This window comes from Carcharhinus amblyrhynchos, chromosome 18, assembly GCF_965287045.1.
Source record: "Carcharhinus amblyrhynchos chromosome 18, sCarAmb.v2.hapA, whole genome shotgun sequence".
Lineage (NCBI taxonomy): Eukaryota > Metazoa > Chordata > Chondrichthyes > Carcharhiniformes > Carcharhinidae > Carcharhinus > Carcharhinus amblyrhynchos.
Window position 1 is genome coordinate 1,745,177 of NC_137341.1, and position 23,562 is coordinate 1,768,738.

The 23,562-nt window shown below is 47.5% G+C and overlaps 1 protein-coding gene and 1 pseudogene across 1 annotated transcript; one reads left to right on the forward strand and one right to left on the reverse strand.

Annotated features, from left to right (window-relative positions):
• Positions 1-23,562, forward strand: part of LOC145355159 (uncharacterized) — a 54,442-nt pseudogene that overhangs the window by 20,813 nt on the left and 10,067 nt on the right.
• LOC145355148 (uncharacterized) lies at positions 1,142-22,368 on the reverse strand. The gene is made up of 3 exons (XM_080207068.1): positions 21,361-22,368; positions 20,209-20,294; positions 1,142-1,844 (listed from the first exon to the last, which is right to left on the reverse strand). Exons 1-3 carry the CDS (start codon positions 22,035-22,037, stop codon positions 1,222-1,224), a joined length of 1,386 nt encoding a protein of 461 aa, XP_080063194.1. The 5' UTR covers positions 22,038-22,368; the 3' UTR covers positions 1,142-1,221.

Here is a 23,562-nt window from a genome sequence, read left to right on the forward strand (position 1 = left end):
ATGGAGAGGCATTCCAGGCAATTTAGAGGAGGTTAGATTGATTCCAAGGATGAGGGGTTTGTCTAATGAAGAGAGATGTAGAAGTTTAGGCCTATACTCTCTAGAGTTTAGAAGAATCAGGGGGAGACCTAATGCAAAGAATCCGTACAGAGAAGGAGGCCATTTGGCCCAATGAGTCTGTACTGAGTCTTCATCAGAGCATCTTACCCAGGCCCTATCTCAGTGATCTCACATGTTTACCCCACTATTTCCCCAATTTAGCAAGGCTAATCCACCCACATCTTTGGACTGTGGGAGGAAACGGGAGCACGCAGAGGAGACCCATGCAGACATGGGGAGAATGTGCAAACTCCACACACAGTCACCCAAGGCCAGAATTGTGTTTGGCTCCTGGCACTGGAAGGCAGCAGTGCTAACCACTGCTTATAACTGAAGTATATAAGATGACAAAAAAAAAACATTGACAGAGTAGACATAGAGCGAATGTTTTCTCTTGTAGGGAAATCTAGAAGACGAGATCTTAGTTTTAGGGTAAGGGGTAGCAGATTTAAAACAGAGATGAGGAGAAATGACCTCTGGCAAAGGGTCACGTGTCTGTGGAATTCACTACTCCAGAGTGCGGTGGATGCTGGGGCATTGAATAATTTTGAGGAGACAGACAGCTTTTTAATTAGAAATAAGAACATAAGAACTAGGAGCAGGAGTCGGCCATCTAGCCCTTCGAGCCTGCCCCGCCATTCAATAAGATCATGGCTGATCTGGAGTGGATCAGTTCCACTTTCCCGCCCTCTCCCCATAACCCTTAATTCCCTTGTTTATCAGAAACCTATCTACCTGTGACTTCAATATATTTAGCGAGGTAGCCTCCACCACTTCAACGGGCAGAGAGTTCCAGAGATTCACCATCCTTTGAGTGAAGAAGTTCCTCCTCAACTCTGTTCTAAACTGCTCCCCCCTCTAGTCCTGCTATCCTTTCTAAGCGGGAAGAATCTCTCTACCTCTACCCTATCCATCCCTTTCATTATCTTATACGTCTCGATAAAATGGGTCAAAAAGAACAGGCAGGAAAGTGGGCTGAGGTTGAGATGAGATCAGCAATGATCGCACTGAATGGTGAGGAGGCTCGAGGGGCTGGATTGGCCACTTCTACTCTGAGTTACTATGTCCACTGTCAGAATGAACATGTTTGAGTCCTGGATGTGCAGAATCCAACCCCTGTTATCACTTGTGGACTCGCTGGTGTCTCTGCAGGTGGAATGACCGAGTGAATCTCTTCCCACACACAGCGCAGGAGAATGGCCTCTCCCCAGTGTGAACTTGCTGGTGCGTCTGCAGGCTGGATAACTGAGTGAATCCCTTCCCGCAATCAGAGCAGGTGAACGGCCTCTCCCCGGTGTGAACTCGCTGGTGTATCTGGAGGTTGTCTATCCGAGTGAACCCCTTCCCACACACAGAGCAGGTGAAGGGCCTCTCCCCGGTGTGAATTCGCTGGTGTTTCCGCAGGTTGGACGATATCCGAAACCTCTTTGAGCAGTGAGGGCAGCTGAACGGTCTCTCCTCGGTGTGGGTGCGCTGGTGGATCCGCAGTTCCTGGGAGCTTTTGAAATTACTGCCACAGTCGGAGCATTTAAAGGGTCTCTCGCTGGTGTGCGTGAGGTTGTGACTCAGCAGGTTGGATGAATGAGTGAATCCCTTCCCACACACAGAGCAGCTGAAGGGTCTCTCCCCGGTGTGGCTGCGGTGATGAATCTCCAGTTGAGACGGGGCTTTGAATCCCTTCCCACAGTCGTCACATTTCCAGGGTTTCTCCATGGTGACTCTCCAGGTTAAACAATCAGTTAAATCTCACCCAGAACCCGGGTACAGTCTCTCCCCGCTGTGAATGCTGCCATGTATTTCCAGGCTGTGTAACTGGTTCAAGCTCTTTCCACACTCACTACACTGGAACACTCTCACTTGTGTCTCGGTGTTTTTCCAGTCACACTGATGTTTAAAATCTTTCGAAGCCAAGAGACGGAGTAACACTTCTTATCCTAGGTTCAAAGGCCGATGAGGTTTACGTCCAGCTGAATTGAGTGACTCTATTCTATACTGACGTGAAGTTTGGTTTGAGATTTCTGTCTGTAAATCCTCACCTCCTGATATCCTGTAAAAACAGTTTACAAAAGTCATTACTGTCGTTGTGTCGGAGACCCTGGGTACCAGCAACCTCTGACAAAGAACAAAGAACAAAAACAGCCCGGGAAGCAGGCCCTTTGGCCCAACGAGCCCACGCCGCCATTTTAACATTACCAGTCCCCCCCTCCACCTACGACCCTTATCTATTGCTTATGGCATTCCACATTGAGGGAAAACTAATTTAGGGACAATTTATTACCTCCAATCAGCCTAACAGCACATCTTTGGGGTGTGGGAGGAAACCGGAGCACCCGGAGAAAACCCACGCAAGCACGGGGAGAATGTGCAAACTCCCACAGACACCGGCCCAAATCCACGTGTCTGCACAGCAAACAGTGATAGTCACTGAGCTGTCGTGTTGCCCAGTATCTGGTCCAGTTTAAGCACACACTAACGACATGAAGCACTAGGCTATTCTCAAACATTCAAGAGCAGCCCAAGTACGACCCATCGCGTGTATGCCCCTCGTTGGAGAACAAGGCGGACCGACTTAAAACCTGTGAATTAAAACAGAAAAACATTATTATCATACCACATCCTTATACATTACCAGGGACGTCCCAATGCTAATGAACCTTATTTAAAGCAATCTCCGAAATGCTCCCATCTCCAACCCACTCATGTGCCTGTCTAAGTTACTTGTAGACACTTGTACAAACAGCGTTATAGATACCACGCACTAAATGCAAGGCCTTTAATGACTTGTGCACAAGGAGAACCCCCGCCTCACTATCAAAATGACAAGAAGTTCTGACATTACAGAAGAAACAACTTAACAGTTACTGTCAATTACAGCAAATTGGGAACAAGGAATTTTTCACTTGTTTCAATGACTTACATATTAAATCCTGGCTTTCCGCCCTTTCTCATTCCACAAAAAATTGACATCTGCTAATCCTTCATTTGCAAAGCGTAGAACATAGAACATTACAGCGCAGTACAGGCCCTTCGGCCCTCGATGTTGCGCCAACCAGTGGAACCAATCTAATGACCCTCTAACCTAAACTATTCCAATGTTATCCATATGCCCATTCACTGACCATTTGAACGCCCTTAAAGTTGGCGAGTCCACAACTGCTGCAGGCAGGGCATTCCACGCCCTTACTACCCTCTGAGTAAAGAACCTACCTCTGACATCCGTCCTATAATTACCACCCCTTAATTTAAAGCTATGTCCCCTCGTGTTAGCCGTCACCATCCGAGGAAAAAGGCTATCACTGTCCACCCTATCTAACCCTCTGATCATCTTGTATGCCTCAATTAGGTCACCACTCAACCTTCTTCTCTCCAATGAAAATAACCTCAAGTCCCTCAGCCTTTCCTCATAAGACCTTCCCACCATACCAGGCAACATCCTGGTAAACCTCCTCTGCACCCTTTCCAATGCCTCCACATCTTTCTTGTAATGTGGCGGCCAGAACTGTACGCAATACTCCAAGTGCGGCCGCACCAGAGTTTTGTACAGTTGTAACATGATCTCACGGCTCCGAAATTCAATCCCTCTACCAATAAAAGCTAACACACCGTACACCTTCTTAACAACCTTACCAACCTGGGTGCCAACTTTCAGGGAGCTATGCACATGTACCCCGAGATCTCTCTGCTCGTCAACACTACTAAGAGTCCTTCCCTTAGCCCTATATTCTGTACTCCTGTTATTCTTACCAAAGTGAATCACCTCACACTTTTCCGTATTAAACTCCATTTGCCACCTCTCGGCCCAGCTCTGCAGCTTATCTATGTCCCTCTGCAAACTGTAACATCCATCCTCACTGTCTACAACTCCTCCAACTTTGGTGTCATCAGCAAATTTACTAATCCATCCTTCTACACCCTCATCTAGGTCATTTATAAAAATGACAAACAGCAGTAGCCCCAAAACAGATCCCTGAGGTATGCCACTTGTAACTGAACTCCAGGTAGAATATTTCCCATCATCCCATTCCCAGCATATCCCCATATCTTACTGGAGGTCTTATGAGGAAAGGCTGAGGGACTTGAGGTTATTTTCGTTAGAGATAAGAAGGTTACGAGGTGACCTAATTGAGGCATACAAGATGATCAGAGGGTTGGATAGGGTGGATAGTGAGAGCCTTTTACCTCGGATGGTGATGGCTAATACGAGGGGACATAGCTTTAAATTAAGGAGTGGTAATTATAGGACGGATGTCAGAGGTAGGTTCTTTACTCAGAGGGTAGTAAGGTGTGGAAGGCGCTGCCTGCAGCTCGTTGGAGTCTAGAAGGATGAGGGGGGATCTTATAGAGACGTATAAGATAATGAAAGGGATGGACAGGGTAGAGGTAGAGAGATTCTTCCCGCTTAGAAAGGATAGCAGAACAAGAGGGCACAGCCTCAAGATAAGAGGGGGGCAGTTTAGAACAGAGTTGAGGAGGAACCTCTTCACTCAAAGGGTAGTGAATCTCTGGAATTCTCTGCCTGTTGAAGTGGTGGAGGCTACCTCGCTAAATATATTTAAGACACGGGTAGATAGGTTTCTGATAGACAAGGGAATTAAGGGTCATGGGGAGAAGGTGGGAAAGTGGAACTGATCCACTTCAGATCAGCCATGATCTTATTGAATGGCAGGGCAGGCTTGAAGGGCTAGATGGCCTACTCCTGCTCCTATTTCTTATGTTCTAACCTCGCTATAGGAAAGATGTTATGAAACTGGAGAGAGTGTAGAAGAGATTTACAAAGATGTTACCAGGACTCAAGAGACTGAATTATTGGGAGAGATTGCCGAGGCTAGGATGTTTTTCTTTGGAGCACAGGAGACCGAGGGGTGATCTTATAGAAGTGTACAAGATCATGAGAGGCATGGATCGGGTGAATGCACTTAAATGGGAACCTGACAAGCTAGTTTTTTTTACACAGAGGGTGGTATGGGTGTGGAATGAGCTGCTGGAGGAAATGGTTGAGGCAGGGACATTGACAACATTTAAAAGGCATTTCGTCAGATACATGGATAACAGAGAACAGTACAGCACAGGAAACAGGCCCTTCGGCCCTCCAAGCCTGCACCGCTCATTGGTCCAACTAGACCATTCGTTTGTATCCCTCCATTCCCAGTCTGCTCATGTGACTATCCAGATAAGAGTTAAACAATCCCAGCGTGTCCGCCTCCACCATCTCTAGAGGGATATGGGCCAAATGAAGGCAAATGGGGTTATCTTAGATGGGCACTATGGTTGACATGGAGCAGTTAGGGCCTGTCTCAGTGCTTTTCTATGGTTTCTTTATTCCCCATTATGAATTCTCCCATTTCTGTTTTGGTCAATTTTTTTCTTTACATATTTATAGAAACCAGTTTTTATGATAGATTTGGGAATAGGGAGCTATGGAGAAATTACACAGAGGAGTTCAGGCCTGCACAGACCAGCCAAGATCCGAATTGAGTGGCAGGTTTAAAGGACCTGGAGCCCCTCTTGCTTCCATTTCTTGTCATCAGTTGCTGCAAGTCCCCAGTTTCCCCCCCAGAATGAGGAAAGAAATGGAAAGGGGGAGTAAAGAAAGTGTTTTACTCACAGATGTGGGAGACAGGAGGAAGTTTCAGTCTGTCTGAAGCTCAATCTTCATTCACACAAAGCCCGCCCTCTGATTGGCTGGAGGACCAGAGTTCTTCCGGTCCTCCAACTCTTCCCATTGGTCAGCACCTCAGCCTGAAGGTCATGGGATGGGCTCTCCCCCGCTCATGCGCAGCTGCCCCTCTCCTTTGGACATGCGCAGTCCCGGGCCGCCAGCCCGTGGATAGAGCGGTTTCCCCCGCGCGGGGGATTGTGGGAGCTGCGCCAGCCATTACCCATCCCTGGCCCAGTCTCCAAGCTCCTGGGACTGGGATGAAAAGTGGGGATGGGGGCACAGTGACCCCACCCTGACACAAACTCACACCAGCCTGGGGCCTTTGGTCGACTTTTCAACAAGCTGGGGCTGAGGTGCCTATGCTGTGAGCTGGATCTAGGAACGTCCGTGTTGCGAACCAAGCCTGAGGAGGGGGCCGTATTCGTGTGTGTGTGTCCATGTGTGTTTTTGTGAGCTAGAGTACAGAGCTCATGTGTTTGTGTGTGTGTGTGAATGGACCCGATGTTTGTTTGTTTGTGTGTGAGGCAGTGGGATCAGTATTGTAGGTGAAAGAAAGAACTAAAACTATGTTGTGTGTGTCTGTAAGGTAGAATGAAGAACACACGTCTGTGTATGTGCGATCACAGAGAGCGTGGAGTCAGTATGCATATGTGTATGAAAGAGAAAAAGAGAATTATGGTGTGTTTATGTGATAGAGTGGAGCATGCATGTTTTAGTGTTCTGAGCATGTGTGGAGTCACTGTGAGCAAGTGTGTGAGAGAAACGAGTTGCCTGTTTTTAAGTGTGTGAGAGAGAGGTGATTGCATGTGTGTGAGTGACAGAATAAAAGGGGTATGAGTGAGAGGAGAGGAAAGTGATTCTGTGTATGGGTGTGTAATATAGGGTCTAGAGTCATAGAGCATGGAAACAAGCCATTCTGCCCAACTTGTCCATGTTGCCCTTTTTTTAAACCCCTAAACTAATCCCAACTGCTTGCATTTGGCCCATATCCTTCTATACCCATCATACCCATGTAATTGTCTAAATGCTTTTTAAAAGACAAAATTTTAATAGAGGTAAGAATGCACAGATTGTGTGTAGATAGTAACCTAAGCTGGGAATCAAACCTGGTTCCCTGGTGCTGTGAGGCAACAGCACTAACCACTGTGCTCACTAATTGTGTTATTACACTTTTTATTCAATTCAAATTTCACCATCTGCCATGGCAGGGTTTGAACCCAGTTCCTGTGAGCATTATCTTGGGTTTCATAGATTACTAGTGCAGTGACAGTGACTGAGTGACAGTGAGTGAGTGAGTGAATGAGGTAGGTGAGTGAATGAGTGAGGTAGATGAGTGAGTGAGGTAGATGAGTGAGTGAGGTAGATGAGTGAGTGAGTGAGTAAGTGAATGGGGTAGGTGAGTGAGTGAGTGAGTGAGTGAGTGAGTGAGTGAGTGAGTGAGTGAGTGAGTGAGTGAGTGAGAGAGAGAGAGAGAGAGAGAGGGAGGTGTGTTTGTGCATGACTTTGAGTGTCACTTCAGAATTTGGGGGCTCTGCCAGTCTGTCTGAGTTTGTGTGTCTACACTTTGCAAAGTCGATGGAGAGTTATAAAACTGTTTTGACAACACTGTAACTGCAATGGAGCAGGCGTGTTATAAGCTGGTTGTTGGGGTATTAATTAATTTGTCCCTCATAATAATCGGTGAAAGACTATTTTTGGGGAGCAAAATTAGTTAACAGAAGAAATCCTGAACCAACCAGTATTTCAAATTGTGAGCTCTGGTTTTTAATTGTAACACAGTAAAAAGATACAGACAATGTGAGTGGAGAGAGGGTTAAGCACAGGTTAAAGAGATGTGTATTGTCTTCAGCCAGGACAAGTAGTGAGATTTTGCAAGCCCAGACAAGTCGTGGGGGTTACAGATAGTGTGACATGAATGCAAGATCCCAGTTGAGGCCGTCATCATGTGTGCGGAACTTGGCTATCAGTTTCTGCTCAGCGACTCTGTGTTCTCAAAGAACAAAGAACAACACAGCACGGGAAACAGGCCCTTCGGCCCAACGAGTCTGTGCTGCCATTTCAACATTACGAGTCCCCCCTCCACCCATGTCGTGTGTCACGAAGACTGCTTTGGAGAATGTTTACCCGAAAATAAGAGGCTGAATGCCCATGACCGCTGAAATGTTAATTGTAAGTCAGGGGACAGCACAAACATGGTCCCCCCACTATCACACATTTTGCAATCATATATAGTGGGGGTGTGGAATGCACTGCCGAGTAAGGTGGTGGAAGCAGGCACGCTAGGGTTGTTTAAGAGTCACTTAGATAGCCACATGAGCGGTCTACATATAGGGGGATATAGCAGTCCTTACTAAACATTGTAGGCTTGGGATTCCGTTTTTGCCTCAGGGATGTTACAGTCTTTGCCTGTTTAATAATGAATTTTTTGTCTCCACAGGCATTTAAGTCCACCTTGTTGACCAGCAAGGGGCATGCATGCGGCAGGTTGTAGTGGGCTGCTCTTGGATGTTGCTTCGGGAGTTGCCTATTGCTTCATGTCGTTAGTGTGCTTAAACTGGACCATCTCGAGGGCAACATGACAGCTCAGAGACTATCTCTGTTGCTGTGCGGACACATGGATTTGGGCCTGTGTCTGTGGGAGTTTGCGCGTTCTCCCCGTGGTTGCGTGGGTTTCCTCCGGGTGCTCCAGTTTCCTCCCACATCCCAAAGATGCGCTTTTAGGCTGATCGATTGGGTAACAAATTGTCCCTATATTGGACCTCCCTGATCCTCGCACATTAGGCGTAGACTAAAATCATGAATAGGTCACTGAGACAATGGGACGGCGGCGCGGGCTCGTTGGGCCGAAGGGCCTGTTTCCCGTGCTGTGTTGTTCTTTGTTATATTCCCGACTTGGGCACATCACAGGCACCAGCATACCCAGAGCATAATTTTTTTTGTTGTTGTTTTTATTCCAATTCAATCGACTTGAGTCCAATTCAACAAGTTGAGACATTCCCCATCCAAGCTGATAAGGCAGGGCTCTCACCTCCTGTCCTGGGCTTGATCGACATGATCGAAGCTGATTGGAGTAGGTATAGTTCCTCCTCCAAGGCTTGATCTCATTTGCATCTTAGCCGAAAGATGGAGATGCAAAATGAAGCTAAAATGTATCCTAATGACTTCAACCAAGCACAGCATATCCATACTACACTTGTTCTCAACCAAAAGGCTGAGAGCATAATGGGGTACCTGATCATTTCCTCTCCCCTGCACTATGTTCAATTACTCCCACACGTTGTCCCCCTACATCAAGCACCCCTCAGCCACACAAACCCAATTTTCCCTTATAATATCGCCCTGTTCAGATTTATTGTGACTGAAACAGCTCAATTCTTACCAATAATGGCAATGACATGTTGGACTGATTCTCTCACAGAAAAGTTGCATTGATATAAAGACTGTTGTTTATTTGCATATTAACCTTAAAAGGGCACATTACCTTTATAGGCTCGAAGGGCCGAATGGCCTCCTTCTGCTCCTATTTTCTGTGTTTTTCTAAAAGGAAATGAATTGCCCTCCTGCGATGCTGCCTGCAATGCAGAGACTGTCCATCTGGTGTCGCTGCTCCCTCACCTCTCAGGCTGACTCCTCACTCTGCTAACCAGGTCAACACCAGGTTAAAGTCCAACCAATTCATACAACAGTAAACTCACAAGCTTTCGGGGTTTGCCCCTTCGTCAGGTGAATGGAGAGTTCTCATTGTTTTATTATTGATACAGATCAGTCATGTTCTCCTCAGAGAGAAGGGGGCTAAGAAGATAGAACATAGAACACTATAGCACAAACAGGCCCACAAGTTGCGCCGATCATATCCATACCTACCAGGCCATAGAACTATCTCTAACTCCCAATCCCATTAAATCCCATATACTCATCCAGAAGTCTTTTAAAAGACCCCAGCGAGTTCGCCTCTACCACCACCGACGGCAGCCGATTCCACTCACTCACCACCCTCTGAGTGAAAAACTTACCCCTGACATCTCCTCTGTACCTGCCCCCCAGCACCTTAAACCTGTGACCTCTCGAAGCGATCATTTCAGCCCTGGGAAATAGCCTCCGAGAATCCACCCTATCTATTCCTCTCAACATTTTATAAACCTCTATCAGGTCGCCTCTCAACCTTCGTCTCTCCAGGGAGAAGAGACCCAGCTCCCTCAACCTACCTTCATAAGGCATGCCTCCCAATCCAGGCAACATCCTTGTAAATCTCCTCTGCACCCTCTCAATAGCTTCCACATCCTTCCTGTAGTGAGGCGACCAGAGCTGCGCTCAGTACTCCAAGTGGGGTCTGACAAGGGTCTTATAAAGATATTTGAAAAGATATTCAATATCATAAGGGAGCAGGATAGAAGAGAGGGGATTAAGGGTTATGGGGAGAAAGCGGGAAAGTGGAACTGAGCCACAACAGATCAGCCATGATCTTATTGAATGGCGGGGCAGGCTCGAAGGGCTAGATGGCCTACTCCTGCTCCTATTTCTTATGTTCTTAAATTGTTCCCTCTCGTAAAAGGACAAAGAACGAGAGGGAAACAGATTTAAAGTGATTTTCGAAAGAAGCAAATGAGAAATAACTTTATCACACAGCGAGTGGTTCAGGTCTGGAACACACAGGCAGGAAATGTGGTGGAGGCAGATTCAATCGAGATCTACAAGAGGACATTAGATTATTATTTGAATGTGCAGAGGTACGGGGGAAAAGACAGGAAATGACATTAAGTCATGATGCTGGTTTGGAGAGCTGCTGCAGACATGATGGGGTGCGTACGGTCATGAATTATTCTGGCTGCTTTGCCAAGGCAGCAGAAAGTATAGACAGAGTCAATGGGTGGCTTGAATGATGGACTGGGCTAGACCTTTTGCAGTCTTGGGCAGAGCAGGAGCCCATGCCAAGCTGTGATACAACAGAGAGAATGCTTTCTATGGGGCATCTGTAAAAGTTGGTGAGAGTCGTAGCGGACATGCCAAATTTCCTTAGTCCTCTGAGAAAGTAATGATGGTGAGCTTTCGTAACTATACTGTCGGCATGGGGGTCCAGGACAGGTTGTTCGTGATCTAGACACCTAAAAATATGAAGCTCTCGACCCTTTCTACTTTGTCCCCGTTGATACAGACCTCTACACTTCCTGAAGTTGATGACAATCTTCTTCCTTTCATTGACACTGAGGGAGAGATTATTGTTGCTGCACCAGTTCACCAGATTCTCTATCTCATTCCTGTACTCTGTCTCATCGTTGTTTGAGATCTGACCCACTACGCTGGTGTCGTCAGCGAACTTGAAAATCGAATTGGAGGCGAATTTGGCCACACAGGCATAAGTGTATAAGAAGTATAGTAGGGGGCTGAGAACACAGCCTTGTGGGGCACTGGTGTTGAGGATAGTGGAGGAAGTGTTGTTGCCTGTCATAGGACATAGATCATAGGACAGCACAGCACAGTACAGGCCCTTTGGCCCTCAATGTTGTGCCGAGCTATGTCCAAACCCAAGATCAAGCTATCCCACTCCCTATCATTCTGGAGTGCTCCATGTGCCTATCCAATAACCGCTTGAAAGTTCCTAAAGTGTCCGACTCCACTATCACAGCAGGCAGTGCATTCCACACCCCAACCACTCTCTGAGTGAAGAATCTACCTCGGACATCCCTCCTATATCTCCCACCATGAACCTTATAGTTATGCCCCCTAGTAACAGCTACATCCACCCGAGGAAATAGTCTCTGCGCGTCCACTCTACCTATCCTCCTCATCATCTTATAAACCTCCATTAAGTCACCTCTCATCCTCCTCAGCTCCAAAGAGAAAAGCCCCAGCTCCCTCAACCTTTCCTCATTAGACCTACCCTCCAAACCAGGCAGCATCCTGGTAAATCTCCTCTGCACTCTCTCCAATGCTTCCACATCCTTCTTGGAGTGAAGTGACCAGAACTGCACACAATATTCCAAATGTGGTCTCACCAAAGTCCGGTATAGTTGCAGCATAACCCCACGACTCTTAAACTCAAACCCCCTGTTAATAAACGCTAACACACTATAAGCCTTCTTCACGGCTCTATCCACTTGAGTGGCAACCTTCAGAGATCTGTGGATATGAACCCCAAGATCTCTCTGTTCCTCAACATTCCTCAGAACCCTGCCGTTGACCCTGTAATCTGCATTCAAGTTTGTCCTACCAAAATGAATCACCTCACACTTATCAGGGTTAAACTCCATCTGCCACTTTTCGGCCCAGCTCTGCATCCTATTAATGTCTCTTTGCAGCCTGCAAGAGCCCTCCACTTCATCCACTACTCCACCAATCTTGGTGTCATCAGCAAATTTACTAACCCACCCTTCAGCCCCTTCTTCTAAGTCATTGATAAAAATCACAAATAGCAGAGGACCCAGCACTGACCCCTGTGGTACATCGCTGGTAACTGGCCTCCAATCTGAAAATTTTGCTTCCACCACCACCCTCTGTCTTCTATGAGATTTATCCAATCGGCTAAATTTCCCTCTATTCCACACCTCCTTACCCCCTTCATGAGTCTACATTGGGGAACCTTATCAAACACCTTACTAAAATCTATGTATACGATGTCAACTGCTCCACCTTTGTCCACACACTTAGTTACCTCCTCAAAGAATTCATTCAAATTTGTGAGGCAGGACTTACCCCTCACAAAACTGTTGACTATCCTGGATTAAACGGCATCTTTTCAAAAAGTCATAAATCCTATCTCTCAGGACCCTTTCCATTAACTTATCGACCACTGAAGTAAGACTAACTGGCCTATAATTACCAGGGTCATTCCTATTTCCTTTCTTGAACAGAGAAACAACGTTTTCCACTCTCCAGTCCTCTGGCACAATCCCCGTGGATAGCGAGGACCCAAAGATCAAAGCTAAAGGCTCCAAAATCTCATCCCTTGCCTCCCAAAATATCCTAGAATGTATCCCATCTGGCCCAGGGGACTTATCCACCCTCAGTTTGCCAATGCATCTTCCCTCAGAACATCTACCTCCTCCATCCTATCAGCCTGTATCACGCACTCATTCTCAAAAACATGACCCCTCTCCTTAGTGAACACTGTAGAAAAGTATTCATTCAACGCCTCACCTATCTCTTCTGACTCCATGCACAAGTTCCCACTACTATCCCTGACAGGCCCTAACCTCACCCTGGTCATTATTTCTCACATAAGAGTAAAAAGCCTTGGGGTTTTCTTTCATCCGACCTGCCAAGGACTTCTCATGCCCCCACCTAGCTCTCCTAATCCCTTTCTTTAATTCATTCGGGAGATAATGCTGCAACTTTATCAGACCCTTGTCAGACCCCACTTGGAGTACTGTGTGTAGTTCTGGTCGCCTCACTACAGGAAGGATGTGGAAGCTATTGAGAGGGTGCAGAGGAGATTTACAAGGATGTTGCCTGGATTGGGAGGCATGCCTTATGAGGATAGGTTGAGGGAGCTGGGTCTCTTCTCCCTGGAGAGACGAAGGTTGAGAGGCGACCTGATAGAGGTTTATAAAATGTTGAGAGGAATAGATAGGGTGGATTCTCGGAGGCTATTTCCCAGGGCTGAAATGGTCGCTACGAGAGGACACAGGTTTAAGGAGCTGGGGAGCAGGTACAGAGGAGATGTCAGGGGTAAGTTTTTCACTCAGAGGGTGGTGAGTGAATGGAATCGGCTGCCGTCGGTGGTGGTGGAGGCAAACTCGCTGGGGTCTTTTAAAAGACTTCTGGATGAGTATATGGGATCTAATGGGATTGAGGGTTATAGATAGGCCTGGTAGTAGGGATATGATCGGCTCAACTTGTGGGCTGAAGGGCCTGTTTGTGCTGTAGTGTTCTATGTTTTATTCCTAGCTACCTTGTAACCCTCAAGCGACCCAACTGAACCTTGTTTTTTTTCATCCTTACACACACTTCCTTTTTCCTCTTAACAAGAGATTTAACCTCCTTTGTGAACCACGGTTCCCTCACTCGGCCATTTCCTCCCTGCCTGCCAGGGACAGACCTATCAAGGACTCGCAGTATTTGTTCCTTGAAAAAGCTCCGCTTTTCGTTTGTGCCCAAACCTTACTGATTGTGGTCTGTGAGTTCAGGATCCAGTCACAGAGGGAAATGTCGAGACCCAGGCCACAGAGTTTGGAGATGAGTTGCGTGGGAATAATGGTGTTGAAAGCTGAGCTGTAGTCAATAAATAGGAATCTGACATAGGTGTCCTTGTTAGAACATAGAACATTACAGCGCAGAACAGGCCCTTCGGCCCACGATGTTGCGCTGACCAGTTAAAAAACAATGACCCTCTAACCTAAACCAAACCCTTTCCATCCATAAACCTATCCACAGATCTCTTAAACGACCCCAAACTAGGCGCATCCACAACTGCAGCAGGCAGGGCATTCCAATCCCTCACTACCCTCTGGGTAAAGAACCTACCCCTGACATCCGTCCTATAACTACCACCCCTTAATTTAAAGCTATGTCCCCTCGTGCTAGCTTTCTCCATCCGAGGAAAAAGGCTATCACTGTCCACCCTATCCAAACCTCTGATCATCTTATGTTTCAATAAGATCCCCTCGCAGCCGCCTTCTTTCTAATGAAAACAACCTCAAATCCCTCAGTCACTCCTCATAGGACCTCCCCTCCATACCAGGCAACATCCTGGTAAACCTCCTCTGCACCCTCTCCAAAGCCTCCACATCCTTCCTGTAATGTGGGGACCAGAACTGTACACAATACTCCAAGTGTTGTGTGCACAACACTCCATAATACTCCTTGTTATGTAGGTTGAGTGCAGGGCCAGGATCTGTTGCGGCGGTAGGCAAACTGTAGTGGATCCAGGTAATCCAGGAGGCTGGAATTGATTCGTGCCATGACTAACCTTTCGAAGCACTTCATAATGATGGATGTCAGAGCCACCGGCCGATAGTCATTAAGACACGCTGCTTGGCTTTACTTAGGTACTGGAATGATGGTCATCTTCTTGAAGCAGATAGGGAGCTCAGATTGTTGTAAAGAGAGGTTGAAGATATCTGTGAATCCCTCCCCCGCCAGCTGATCTGCGCAGGATCACTTCACAGGTGCTACGGTCCGCCTTGTTGGCCAACACGCGGTGGGTCGTACGAGGGCTGCTCTTGGATGTTGTTTCGAGAGTAGCCTAGTGCTTCACGTCGTTAGCGTACGCTTAAAACTGACGGGCAACACAGTGACTATCACTGTTTGCTGTGCAGATACATGGATTTGGGCCGGTGTCTGTGGGAGTTTGCGCATTCTCCCCGTGCTTGCGTGGGTTTTCTCCGGGTGCTCCGGTTTCCTCCCACACCCCAAAGATGTGCTCTTAGGCTGATTGGTGGAACAAATTGTCCCTAAACTAGTCTTCCCTCAATCTTCCCCAGTAGGCGTAGACATAGGTCATGGGTGGAAGAAGGCACTCACAATGTTGAAGTGGCGGCGTGGGCTCGTTGGGCCAAAGGGCCTGTTTCCCGGGCTGTGTTGTTCTTTGGATCGGAGTGCTGATCGGGTTTGTCACCCGGGCCCGTCACTTTCCGTGGGTTGACCTTTGAGAAAGCTACTCTGACATCTGCAGAGATGACCCCATCCGAGGAAAAAGGCTCTCACTGTCCACCCTATCTAACCCTCTGATCATCTTGTACGCCTCTTTCTACACTGTAGGGTTCAATGATTCTATGTCATCCACTGTCTAAATCTTTCCACCTAAAGTTAACAAACTGTTCTGCTGAGAGAATATAAGAACATAAGAACATAAGAAATAGGAGCAGGAGTAGGCCATCCAGCCCTTCGAGCCTGCCCCGCCATTCAATAAGATCATGGCTGATCTGTCGTGGCTCAGTTCCACTTTCCCGCCCTCTCCCCATAACCCTTAATCCCCTTGCCTATCAAAAACCCATCAACCCGCGTCTTAAATATATTTAGCGAGGCAGCCTCCACCACTTCAACGGGCAGAGAATTCCAGAGATTCACCACCCTTTGAGTGAAGAAGTTCCTCCTCAACTCCGTTCTAAACCGCCCCTCCTTTATCTTGAGGCTGTGCCCTCTAGTCCTACTGTCCTTTCTGAGCGGGAAGAGTCTCTCCACCTCTATCCTATCCATCCCATTCATCATCTTATACGTCTCAATGAGATCTCCCCTCATTCTTCTAAACTCTAACGAGTACAAGCCTAGTTTATTCAGCCTCTCCTCATAGCTCAACCCCCTCAACTCCGGTATCAGCCTAGTAAACCTCCTCTGCACTCCCTCCAAGGCCAAAATATCCTCGCGTAAGTGTGGCGACCAAAACTGCACACAGTAATGCCTCACCAATGCCCTATACAGCTGCAGCAAGACCTCCCTACTTTTATATTCAATCCCCCTCGCTATGAAGGCCAGCATCCCATTCGCCTTCCTGACCACCTGCTGCACCTGCAGGCTCCCAACCCAATCCCAGATACGATCTAAGAAGATCCATCAAAGATGCCAAAAGACATTACCGGGCCAAGCTAGAGTCCCAGGCTGGCCACACAGATGCCCGCTGACTATGGTCAGGTCTACAAGACGTAACAGGCTACAAGATGAAGGCGTGTAAAATCGCCAGCTCCCTCCCCGATAAGCTCAATGCATTCTATGTCCGTTTTGAGCAAGACATCAGTGAGAGCATGTCCTCCACCCTGGATGAACCTGTATCTGGGGTCACCACTGCAGATGTCAGAGAAGCTTTCTTGAAGCTACTGGCCTGGATGGGGTACCTAGACAAGCACTCAGATCCTGCGGGGATCAATTGGCGAGGGTATTTGCAGGTATTCTCAACCTCTCTTTATAACAATCTCAGCTCCCTATCTGCTTCAAGAAGATGACCATCATTCCAGTATCTAAGTAAAGTCAGGCAGCGTGTCTTAATGACTATCGTCCAGTAGCTCTGACATCCATCACTATGAAGTTCTTCGAAAGGTTAGTCAAGGCACAAATCAATTCCAGCTTCCCGGACTACCTGGATCCATTACAGTTTGTCCACCACCAAAACAGGTCCATCTCCCTAACCCTGCACTCAACCCTGGGACACCTAGATAACAAGGACACCTATGTCAGACTCCTATCTATTGACTGCAGCTCAGCCTTCAACACCATTATTCCCACAAAACTTATCTCCAAACTCCATGGCCTCGGCTCCTCCCTCTGTGACTGGATCCTGGACTTCTTAATCCACAAACCCACAATCAGTAAGGACAGGCAACAAAACCTCCTCCATAATCATCCTCAACGCCAGTGTCCCACGAGGCTGTGTTCTCAGCCCCCTACTATACTCCTTATACACCTATAACTGCGGCCAAATTCCCATCCAATTCGATTCTCAAGTTTGCTGATGACACCACCGTAGTGGGTCGGATCTCAAATAATGACGAGACAGAATACAGGCAGGCAGAGTGCATCTGGATAGGCTGAGCGAGTGGGCAAGGACCTGGCAGATGGAGTACAATGTTAGCAAGTGTGAGGTTATCCACTTTGGCAGGAATAATAGTAGGAGGGATTACTATTTAAAAGGCGAAAAGCTGCAGCATGCTACGGTGCAGAGGGACCTGGGGGTCCTTGTGCACGAGTCGCAAAAACCCAGGTGCAGCAGGTGATCAAGAAGGCAAATGGTCTTTATAGCGAGGGGGATAGAATATAAAAGTAGGGAGGTCTTGCTGCAACTGTACAGGGCACTGGTGAGGCCGCAGCTGGAGTACTGTGTGCAGTTTTGGTCACCACACTTGTGGAAGGATATTTTGGCCTTGGAGGGAGTGCAGAGGAGGTTCATTAGGCTGATACCAGAGATGAGGGGGTTAGCCTATGAAGAGAGACTAAATAGACTGGGTCTGTACTCGTTGGAGTTTAGAAGGCTGAGGGGGGGAATCTTATAGAGATGTATAAGATAATGAAGGGGTTGGATAGGGTAGAGGTAGAGAGATTCTTCCCGCTCAGAAAGGACAGTAGGACTAGAGGGCACAGCCTCAAGATAAAGGGGGCGCAATTTAGATCGGAGTTGAGGAGGAACTTCTTCACTCAAAGGGTGGTGAATCTCTGGAATTCTCTGCCCGTTGAAGTGGTGGAGGCTGCCTCGCTGAATATATTTAAGTCACGGGTAGATAGGTTTCTGATAGGGAATTAAGGGTTATGGGGAGAAAGCGGGAAAGTGGAACTGATCCACTTCAGATCAGCCATGATCTTATTGAATGGCGGGGCAGGCTCGAAGGGCTAGATGGTCTACTCCTGCTCCTAGTTCTTATGTTCTCACAGGAATGAGATAGAGAATCTGGTGAACTGGTGCAATGACAATAATTTATCCTCAATATCAACAAAACGCTAGGAGACAGTGGAAAAGAACTTTTGAACTCTACAGACTATGCACTCTCATGCTGCCACTGAATAAAATATTTTTGGCCACGGTCTATACTAATAATGATTGGTTCACATCTGGCTGGGTGAGCAGAGTGACGGGCAAAAGATTTTTGAAAGTTCTATAATTGTCATATTGGAGACAAGGCAACTTAGAATAGTTTCAGCTTCCACAAATTACTTGAGACAAGAGGGAGCCTGAAAAAGTACTGGTGGGTAAGACTGGGGAGGATCCCAAGATATTCTGAGAGTGTATAAAGAGAAACGCCAGGCAAAGAATGGGGGCCCAGGGGGAAATCTATAGGTGCAGCCAGAGGACATTGGTAAGATGTTATATGAGTTCTTCACACTTGTCTTCACTCAGGAGGAGGATGTAGGTACAGCATTCAGGCAGAGGGACTGTGAGGTTCTTGAACAGTTTGACATAGGGGGTGAGGAGGTATTGGAAATTTCAGTGAGCTTAAAAAGAGGGCAGATCGCCAGGTCGGGACGATTTGTGTCCCAAGCTGTGGGGAGAGGCAAGGAATGAAATCACATCAGGGGAAATGGCAGGAGATTGGAGGGAGGACAACTAGTGCGGTTCCACTTTGCAAGAAGGGTGGTAGAGATAAACCAGAGAATTACAAACCAGTGAGTCTCACATCAGCAGCAGGGAAACTATTGGAGAAAATTCTGAAGGAGAAAATTAATCTGCACTTGGAGAGGGAAAATTTGATCGTTGGTCAGCCAAGCTTGGACAGAGAGAGGGCACACATAATGAATTTTCAAGCAGGTGAATATGGGTATGTCTATGAGGATAATGTAGTTTGTATGGATTTCGTCAAAGCCCCACATGGGACACTGATAAAGAAGGTAAATACACATGGGATCCAGGGTAACATGGCAAGGTGGATCCAGAACTGGCTTCGTGCTAGGTACAGTAGGCAGTTTCACAACACCAGGTTAGAGTCCAACCAGTTTATTTGATAGTAATCTCACAAGCTTTCGGAAACAGTGTTCCTACATCAGGTGTGTGGAAGGTTCTGATCACAAACAGGCCATATAAAGACACACACAGTTTACAGAATACTGATTAGAGTGTGAGTCTTTACAGCTATTCAAGTCTTAAAGGTGTAGACAATGTGAGTGGAGGTAGCATTGAGCATAGATTAAAGAGATGTGTATTGTCTCCAGGCAGGACAGCGAGATTTTACAAGCCCAGGCAAGTCACGGGGGTTACAGATAGTGTGACACACGACAGCGCAGAGTTGCTGAGCAGAGACTGATAGCCAAGTTCCGCACACATGAGGACGGCCTCAACCAGGATCTTGGGTTCATGTCGCACTATCTGTAACCCCCACGACTTGCCTGGGTTTGTAAAACCTCATTTACTGTCATGTCTGCAGACAATACACATCTCTTTAACCTGTGCTTAATGCTCTCTCTACTCACATCGTCTACACCTTTAAGACTTGAATAGCAGGTTAGTTGTAAAGACTTGCATTCTAATCAGTAATCTGTAAACTGTGTGTCTTTACATACCCTTCTCTGATCAGAACGTTCCACAAACCTGATGAAGGAACACCATTTCCGAAAGCTTGTGGGTTTACTATCAAATAAACTGGTTGGACTCTGACCTGGTGTTGTGAGACTTCTTACTGTGTTTACCCCAGTCCAATGCCGGCATCTCTTCATCATTAGTGGCAGAACAAAGAATAACACAGCACGGGAAACAGGCCCTTCGGCCCAACGAGCCCACACCGCCATCTCAACAAAGCATTTTTCCTACACCTCCCTTGACCCGTGTGTATGCGTATGGTATCTCCATTGGAAACCAGATTCAGGGGAGAATAATTTAGGGACAATTTGTTGCACCAATCAGCCTAAGAACGCATCTTTGGGGTGTGGGAGGAAACCGGAGCACCGGTATAGGTGTCAGAGGGCGATGGTAGAATGGCTGTGTGACTGGAGGCCAGCGTCCAGCGGTGTTCCACGGGAATCAATGCTGGGTTCCTTATTGATATATATCAATAGGCGATATGCAGCGGGTGTGGGGGGAGGGAGCAGGGCGGGGATACTAAGCAAGTTTGGAGAAGAAATGAAGATTGGCACGGTGGTTAATAATGAGAAAGAAGGTTTTAAGTCGCAGGAAGATATAATCAGGCTGGTCAAAAAGACAGAATAGCAGCGGGTGGAACTTAATCCTGAAAACTGTGAAATAATGCACTTTGGAAAAAGTAACAAGACAAGAGAGTAGCAAAAGACTGGCAAGACACAAGGAAGCTCAAAGAGATCAGAGAGTGCTTTTCCACAGATCCCTGAAGGCAGCAGGACAGGGTAAGAAGATAGTTAAGAAGGTATAGGCTGAATAAACTAGGCTTGTACTCGTTAGAGTTTAGAAGAATGAGGGGAGATCTCATTGAGACATATAAGATGATGAATGGGATGGATAGGATAGAGGTGGAGAGACTCTTCCCGCTCAGAAAGGACAGTAGGACTAGGGGGCACAGCCTCAAGATAAAGGGGGGGCGGTTTAGAACGGAGTTGAGGAGGAACTTCTTCACTCAAAGGGTGGTGAATCTCTGGAATTCTCTGCCCGTTGAAGTGGTGGAGGCTGCCTCGCTAAATATTTTTAAGACGTGGGTTGATGGGTTTTTGATAAGCGAGGGGGTTAAGGGTTATGGGGAGAGGGCGGGAATGTGGAACTGAGCCACGACAGATCAGCCATGATCTTATTGAATGGCGGGGCAGGCTCGAAGGGCTAGATGGCCGACTCCTGCTCCTATTTCTTATGTTCTTATGTTCTCTTCCACCCATGACCCTTTGTCTATGCTTATGGCAGTCCACATTGGAAACCAGATTGAGGGGAGACTAATAAGCTCGGATTGTTTTCTTTAGAGGGGACACCTGATGGAGGTGTGTAAGATTACGAGAGATCAGGACTGGATGGATAGGAAGCAACTTCATTGGTGGGTCACTAACGAGGGGCAGGAGGGTGAGGGAATTAGAGAGAATTTGAGGAAAACTGTTTTCACCCACAGGGTGGTGGGAGTCTGGAATGCACTGCCTGAGGGGTAGTGGAGGTGAGAAACCTCACAACCTTTTAAGATAATGTGCACAAGCACTTGATATGTCAACACATTCAAACTGTAGGCCAATTGCTGGAAAGTGGAATTAGTATAGATTTAATATTGTTTCATTGGTACAAACTCGATGAGCTTGTTCTGAGCTATGACTTGTGAACTCGCTGGTGTTTCCGCAGATGGGAGGACTGATTGAATCCCTTCCCACACACAGAGCAGGTGAACGGTCTCTCCCCGGTGTGAACTCGCTGGTGTACCCGCAGGTTGAATGAAGTTCTAAACCTCTTTGAGCAGTGCGAGCAGCTGAACGGTCTCTCCTCGGTGTGAATGCGCTGGTGGGCCATCAGTACTCGAGAGCTTTTGAAGCAACTCCCGCAGTCAGAGCATTTAAAGGGTCTCTCCTGGGTGTGAGTGACATGGTGGGTGAGCAGGTTGGATAACTGAGTAAATTGCTTCCCGCAGTCAGAGCAGGTGAACAATCCCTTCCCAGTGTGAACTCGCTGGTGGCTTCGCAGGTTGGACAGCTGCGTGAAACCCTTCCCGCACTCAGAACAGGTGAACAATCCCTCACCACTGTGAACTCGCTGGTGCCTCCGCAGGTTTGATGTGTTACTGAACCCTTTCCCGCACTCGGAGCAGGTGTCTAGTCCCTTCCCAGTGTGAACTCGCTGGTGTCGCCGCAGATTTGATGGGTCACTGAATCCCTTTCCACAGAAACAGCAGGTGAACGGCCTCTCTCCAGTGTGGCTGCGTCGATGGGTTTCCAGGTGAGATGGGGACTCAAATCCCTTCCCACAGTCCCCACATTTCCATGGTTTCTCCATGGTGACTCTCCAGGTTAAACAATCAGTTAAATCTCACCCAGAACACGGGTACAGTCTCTCCCCGCTGTGAAGGCTGCAATATTTTTTCAGGCTGTGTAAAAGCTCTTTCCACACTCAGTGCACTGGAACACTCTCACTCGAGCGTGTGTGTATGTGTCTTGGTGCTTTGCCGGTCACGCTGATGTTTACAGTCTTATGAAGCAGGCAGAGCAGAGAAACATTTTCTTCTCCTAGATGCAAAGAGCGATGATATCGAGGTCCCAAGTATCTGACTGTCAGATGTTGATGTTAAGTTTGTTTTGAGATGTTTATCTATAAATGTTCAGCTTCTGATAGCCTGTAAAAGGAGTTTACAATCGTCATCACTGTCAGTACAGGATAGAAATCCCGAACAGACAATTCTAGTTTCTATGGAACATTCTTTCCTCTCTCATTTCCCCCAAAGCTGTAAATCTCCATCCCACACACTCTCCCTCCATTCTCACTCTGCTGTATCTAATATTCAGCCTCCCAATTCTCCTGAAGGTGCTGATTGAGGCTGATTGACAGATCCATGCTCACTGCTTCCTGTCCTGGACACAGAGAGCTGAGAATCTCCATGCAGGCTGCCAGACAGATCTCTGTCTCTATGAATGGACTAACAATGTGTGGAATGTACAAACTGGATTCACTTCCTTTCCCTTCAGTTGCTGCAAGTCCCCAGTTTCCCCCCCAGAATGAGGAAAGAAATGGAAAGGGGGAGTAAAGAAAGTGTTTTACTCACAGATGTGGGAGACAGGAGGAAGTTTCAGTCTGTCTGAAGGTCAATCTTCATTCACACAAAGCCCGCCCTCTGATTGGCTGGAGGACCAGAGTCCTTCCGGTCCTCCAACTCTTCCCATTGGTCAGCACGTCAGCGTACTCCCGGGGGAGGGAAAGAGAGAGAGAGAGAGAGAGAGAGAGAAGGCGCCTCCCGCACATGCGCAGCTGCCCCTCTCCCTTGGACATGCGCAGCTTCCCCCTCTCCCTTGGACATGCGCAGCTTCCCCCTCTCCCTTGGACATGCGCAGCTTCCCCCTCTCCCTTGGACATGCGCAGTTCTCGCTGCGCCCGGAGCAGTTCGTGCTGGTGGAGGAGGAGGGGCAGAAATGGGTGGGGATTGGAGACGTCACCGCGGAGCAGACTGATTCCAATTGGCTGATTCAGGCAGGGCGGCATTGTGACGTCACAGTATGCGACGCAATGTCAAACCAGACCGTGACTTTCTGCCCATTTACCCCGGAAGTAGTCCCAGAACAGCACTAGCTTTCAGAGCACTGGCCCTTCATCAGGTCAGTGGGAGCTCTATTCACAAACAGGGCATATAAACGCACAAACCCAATTCACAAAATAATGGTTGAACATAAGAACATAAGAAATAGGAGCAGGAGTAGGCCATCTAGCCCTTCGAGCCTGCCCCGCCATTCAATAAGATCATGGCTGATCTGTCGCTGCTCAGTTCCACTTTCCCGCCCTCTCCCCATAACCCTTAATCCCCTCTCTTATC